Below are 6,000 nucleotides of genomic sequence, written 5' to 3'. Positions count from 1 at the left end.
AGACAATGCAAAATATCAATGGGGAGATGCTTATGGATTGCTTTGATTTTTAATCCAGGGAGGGCTATAAGCCATGGCCCACTATCTTATTCAACGACCCACTCGCACACTTCCTAGCACCTACTGTATTGTTGAATTTGCTGAGATGGTTCTGACTAAGAAATGTTTCATGTTTGAAAATGACGTGTTCATTCATCAGAAGGGATCTGCTATAGGTAGTAAAATGGCACAGAATTATGCCAATCTGTATGTGGGGTTGTTTGAGAAGAATGTGATTTTCAGCCCTAACAATCGATTCTTGCGCCATATCAGGCTCTGGAAACACTTCATTGATGAGGCATTCCTTCTATTCCAGGGCACAGCAGAGGAACTTCATCGATTCCACTCCTTCATCAATACAAGCAAGGAACATTTGAAATTCACCCTCACCTTTGAGGCGCATGAAACAAGTTTTCTTGACATTTTGATTAAGAGGGAGGGGGGTGGCTTTAGCATGGAGCTATACAGGAAGCTGAAGTACAGCTTCCACACTACACCCCTAAATAAGAGCCTCCCCATCAGCCAATACAGTCGCAAATGCAGGATTTGTAGTACACAGAGTGGCTATGACAATCAAGCCGACTATCTGGATGTTTCAGACAGCGGGGTTACCCAGGGGAATGGCTGCATGACGCAAGGGATCGTTATAAAAATATGACTCAGGATGACAGCTTCCCAAACCACTCCGCCCTCCTGACCAACGCGTTCAATGCTTCCTTCAATACTCCCCACTTGGTAAACAGTTTGACCACGTCATTAAAAAACACTGGCACATCTTGAGCACTGATCAACAACTATAAAATACGTTTAAGAACCCCCACGGGTAGTCTTCAGACGTGCCCCCGACATCAGTCAAATGGTGATGAGGTCTGATCTTCCACCAGTGCCATGTGCAGTACTACCTTTCCTAGACAATGTACCGGATGGTAATTAAAGATGTGGCCAATGTACCCAGTGTAATGTTACAAACAAATGTGACAGACCGGCTCGATTCGGTCTTATGTAGCAACATTTGAAAATGTTGAAAACTAGAAAATTGAATATCATACACTACAGTTGCGGAACAAAGGACAAGTAATTCTGCTTTGAAAGTTGACAAACTTGTAACCTCGCTTTTGAAAAAATGGCACTTGAATGTTTCGGTAAACTTACTGGAGAGCTCTTCTTTGTCTACACCCACTCTGCATCGTTCACAGCCTCTTAAGCCTTTAGCACCACCTATCTCTTTAAGGATTCACATGTGAGGCCATGTACCAAACAAGCAAAGATTCAAGACTAAAGGCTGGTTTATACTACATTCATCAACAGTTGCCGCAGAGACATCATGAACATGCTATTGTCGTCCGATATCAGACTTGTCGTTGTCGTTATGAAAAAGTATAAACACAAAAAAGTCAGGCTGCATGACATCAACAGACAGTTGGTCCAAAATAGCATAACTAGTGAATTTTAACACCAATTAACCCACCCGTTTAAAAATGAATTTAGTATCTGTCAAGCTAGCAAACCAGGCAACTTAAAGCAACTGTCTAAACAATGTTTTGAGCTGGCTAGACAGTTCAAATAATGACCATATCATATAGCCGACAACCTCTTCACTTTAGCTCATTTGTCTTCATTATTACAGGAAAATAAACTCACAACAAGATCATTATTTACAATTTAAGCCGAGCCAATTACAGAAAATAGCTTACGGGTGTGACGAAATAAAAGGAGGGCATTCTACCGGAGAATTTTAGAACTTGGACACTGTCTTGTTCGCCTAACATTATATTCTAATTTGACTTTGGTGAAGGTTATGTTCTTCACATTACCGTCTATGGTAAACACATACTATGTCAAATCAAATCAAATTGTATTTGTCACATACACATGGTTAGCAGATGTTAATGCGAGTGTAGCGAAATGCTTGTGCTTCTAGTTCCGACCATGCAGTAATATCTAACAAGTAATCTAACCTAAAAATGTCACAACTACCTTTTACAAACAAGTGTAAAGGAATTAATAAGAATATGTACATAAAAATATATGTATAAGCGATGGCAGAACGGCATAGGCAAGATGCAGTAGATGGTATAGAATACAGTATATACATATGAGATGAGTAATGTAGGGTATGTAAACATTATATAAAGTGCCATTGTATAAAGTGGCTAGTGATACATTTATTACATACATTTTTCATTATTAAAGTGGCTAGAGATGAGTCAGTATGTTGGCAGCAGCCACTCTATGTTAGTGATGGCTGTTTAACAGTCTGATGGCCTTGAGAAGCCTCTCAGTCTCTCAGTCCCTGCTTTGATGCACCTGTACTGACCTTGCCTTCTGGATGATAGCGAGGTGAACAGGCAGTGGCTCGGGTGGTTGTTGTCCTTGATGATCTTTATGGCCTTTCTGTGACATCGGGGGGTGTAGGTGTCCTGGAGGGCAGGTAGTTTGCCCCCGGTGATGCGTTGTGCAGACCTCACTACCCTCTGGAGAGCCTTACGGTTGTGGGCGGAGCAGTTGCCGTACCAGGCGGTGATACAGCCCGACAGGATGCTCTTGATTGTGCATCTGTAGAAGTTTGTGAGTGTTTTTGGTGACAAGCCGAATTCCTTCAGCCTCCTGAGGTTGAAGAGGTGCTGCTGCGCCTTCTTCACGATGCTGTCTGTGTGGGTGGACCAATTCAGTTTGTCTGGGATGTGTACTTAAAACTTACTAGCCTCTCCACTACTGTCCCGTCGATGTGGATAGGGGGGTGCTCCTTCTGCTGTTTGCTGAAGTCCATGATCATCTACTTTGTTTTGTTGACGTTGAGTGTGAGGTTATTTTCCTGACACCACACTCCGAGGGCCCTCACCTCCTCCCTGTAGGCCGTCTCGTCGTTGTTGGTAATCATGCCTACCACTGTAGTGTCGTCTGCAAACTTGATGATTGAGTTGGAGGCGTGCATGGCCACGCAGTCGTGGGTGAACAGGGAGTACAGGAGAGGGCTCAGAACGCACCCTTGTGGGGCCCCAGTGTTGAGGATCAGCGGGGTGGAGATGTTGTTACCTACCCTCACCACCTGGGGGCTGCCATTCTGGAAGTCCTGTACCCAGTTCCCAGGGTCTAGAGCTTGAGGATGAGTTTGGAGGGTACCATGGTGTTAAATGATGAGCTGTAGTCGATGAACAGCATTCTCATATAAGTATTCCTCTCGTCCAGATGGGTTAGGGCAGTGTGGTTGCGATTGCGTCGTCTGTAGACCTATTGGGGCGGTAAGCAAATTGAATTGGGTCTAGGGTGTCAGGTAGGGTGGAGGTGATATGGTCCTTGACTAGTCTCTCAAAGCACTTCATGATGATAGAAGTGAGTGCTAGTCGTTTAGCTCAGTTACTTTAGCTTTCTAGGGAACAGGAACAATGGTGGCCCTCTTGAAGCATGTGGGAACAGCAGACTGGGATAAGGATGGATTGAATATGTCCGTAAACACACCAGCCAGCTGGTCTGCGCATGCTCTGAGGACGGGGCTGGGGATGTCTTCTGAGCCTGCAGCCTTGCGAGGGTTAACACGTTTAAATGTTTTACTCACATCGGCTGCAGTGAAGGAGAGTCCACAGGTTTTGGTAGCGGGCTGTGTCAGTGGCACTGTATTGTCCTCAAAGCGAGCAATGAAGTTGTTTAGTCTGTCTGGGAGCAAGACATCCTGGTCCGCGACGGGGCTGGTTTTCTTTTTGTATTCCGTGATTGACTGTAGACACTGCCACATACATCTTGTCTGAGCTGTTGAATTGTGACTATACTTTGTCTCTATACTGATGCTTAGCTTGTTTGATTGCCTTGTGGAGGGAATAGCTACACTGTTTGTATTGGGTCATGTTTCGGGTCACCTTGCCCTGTTTAAAAGCATTGGTTTGCGCCATCAATCCACGGTTTCTGGTTTAGGAATATTTTAATAGTTGCTGTGGGTATGACATCGCTGATGCACTTGCTAATTAACTCGCTCACCGATTCAGCGTATTCGTCAATGTTATTGTTTGACGCAGTGCAGAACATATCCCAATCCATGTGATCGAAGCACTCTTCAAGCGTGGAATCAGATTGGTCAGAACAGACCTGAGCACGGGAGCTCCCTGTTTTAGTCTCTGTCTATAGGCAGGTAGCAACAAAATGGGGTTTTACCAGCCCTGGTTGCATAATCGATATGCTGATTGAATTTAGGGAGTCTTGTTTTCAGATTAGCAAAACCATCAAACCATCAAACCATCAACCATCAAGCGCAATCAAGCAACAAGTGCTCAGCATATCTGGGAACTCCTTCAAGACTGTTGGAAAAGCATTCCAGTTGAAGCTGGTTGAGAGAATGCCAAGAGTGTGTAAAGCTGTCATCAAGGAAAGGGGTGGCTACTTTGAAGAATCTCAAATATGAAATGTATTTTTTAAATACTTTTTGGGTAATTATGTTATTCCATATGTGTTATTTCATAGTCTTGATGTCTTCACTATTATTGTACAATGTACAAAATAGTTTTAAAAAAGAAAAATCCTTGAATGAGTAGGTGTGTCCAAACTTCTGACTGGCGCTGTATATTATTTTATTTAACTGCTACATGTGCCCATCTCATTGATATCAAATTATTATAGCTACACAAACTGTTTTTGCACCCACCTTGCGCCACATGCATAATGGTCATGTGAGGTGAAATGTGAATATTTTTTGGGATGTGAGCACTCAGTTTTTTTTTTTACCTAACAAAGATCCATTTCGGATTGAAATGTTGTCAATACAGCGATGAATTGGGCACTTTAACAATGTGCCGGGCTTGTTCTTTACATTTTCTCAGAAAAGGTTTATTCTCTGTCTGCTCTGTCTGCTCAGACAACTTTGCAGAACTGCTAAACTTAGAACCAATCAGAACTCCTATACATACACGTCGTGAAGAAGTCAGCCAAATGGCCTACTTCTCTCTACGATGTAAACACAGGCTGAAATAAAGTCGTGAGCTGCTGTGTGTGATGAAGAGGATTAAATCTAAAAGACTAAAATAAGATCCATATCTGTTTGAGGGCACTTGAGATATGCAGCATGCAATTAGAACTGTAGAGGTAACTCTGTAGACCATTTAGCCAGTTTTCTGAAAGCTGACTAGCCTAGCTAGCTAATGCTACTGTGTCAATTTGCCTGCTAGCTATTCAGTGACCACAATAAACAATACCTTTACTCATGTTCAACATGAACAAATCTTGACCCATTTTATTTGTGTGCGTTTCATTAATCTCTGCCAGTGAATTAAACTATTTCATGATTATACTGTATGTCTAATTTGAAGTAACTAGCTATTTGCAGGATGAAATACCATTAAATCATAGTTGCATGGAAACCTAAATAAAATCATGGAGATGTGTGTCATGTATGCTAAAAAAATGAAGGTTTAAAACTACAGCACAGCTACAGTACATGCACACTAGATAACACATATGGCATAGCCTACACATACAGTATATTCAAACTTGCAATACAATCTTCTCCAAAAAACAGTTGGGTTAAATTTGTACAATGTGCTCCACAATAGGATTCTAAACCAGACTGTGAGATCCCAGGTGTTAGGAGCGGCCAAACAACATGGTGCATGCATAATGTTTGATGCATTGAGAAATACGTTTGGATCTCATTGAGAATGGTGAAAACCTGCAGGATTATAGAAAAAGCAGTTGGGAAATGAATGTTGGAATTTCATGTAGTTAATATTCAGTAAATGTGAATAAATTGAGGTGGTTTAATTAAAGGGATAGTTCGGGATTTTGTCGATACCATTTTTATGTCCCTGCGTTCAATTTGAAGGAATTTGCCAACTAGCATTAAGACATTCGCTAACTAGTGTTAGCGTAATGACTGGAAGTCTAACTTTTTTTTCATACTGGATGCAAAGTCATTAAAATGGCATCCATGAGTTCATCAAAATCAAATCAAATGTTATTCATCACATGTGCTGAATA

At 42.0% G+C, this 6,000-nt stretch overlaps 1 protein-coding gene across 1 annotated transcript in view; it reads left to right on the top strand.

Annotated features, from left to right (window-relative positions):
• The first annotated feature begins 693 nt into the window (after nt 1-693).
• Nucleotides 694-6,000, top strand: part of LOC110519993 (inactive dipeptidyl peptidase 10-like) — an 81,439-nt gene continuing 76,132 nt past the window's right edge. The window contains exon 1 of the mRNA XM_090230591.1: nt 694-774. Coding sequence (XP_090086717.1) covers nt 694-774 — 81 coding nt within the window. The remainder of the gene's footprint in view (nt 775-6,000) is intronic.

This window comes from Oncorhynchus mykiss, chromosome 3, assembly GCF_057628025.1.
Source record: "Oncorhynchus mykiss isolate SJ-2025 chromosome 3, ASM5762802v1, whole genome shotgun sequence".
Taxonomy (NCBI): domain Eukaryota; kingdom Metazoa; phylum Chordata; class Actinopteri; order Salmoniformes; family Salmonidae; genus Oncorhynchus; species Oncorhynchus mykiss.
Note: the sequence above shows the minus strand (reverse complement) of the source record. Positions and strands in the feature narration are given on the sequence as shown.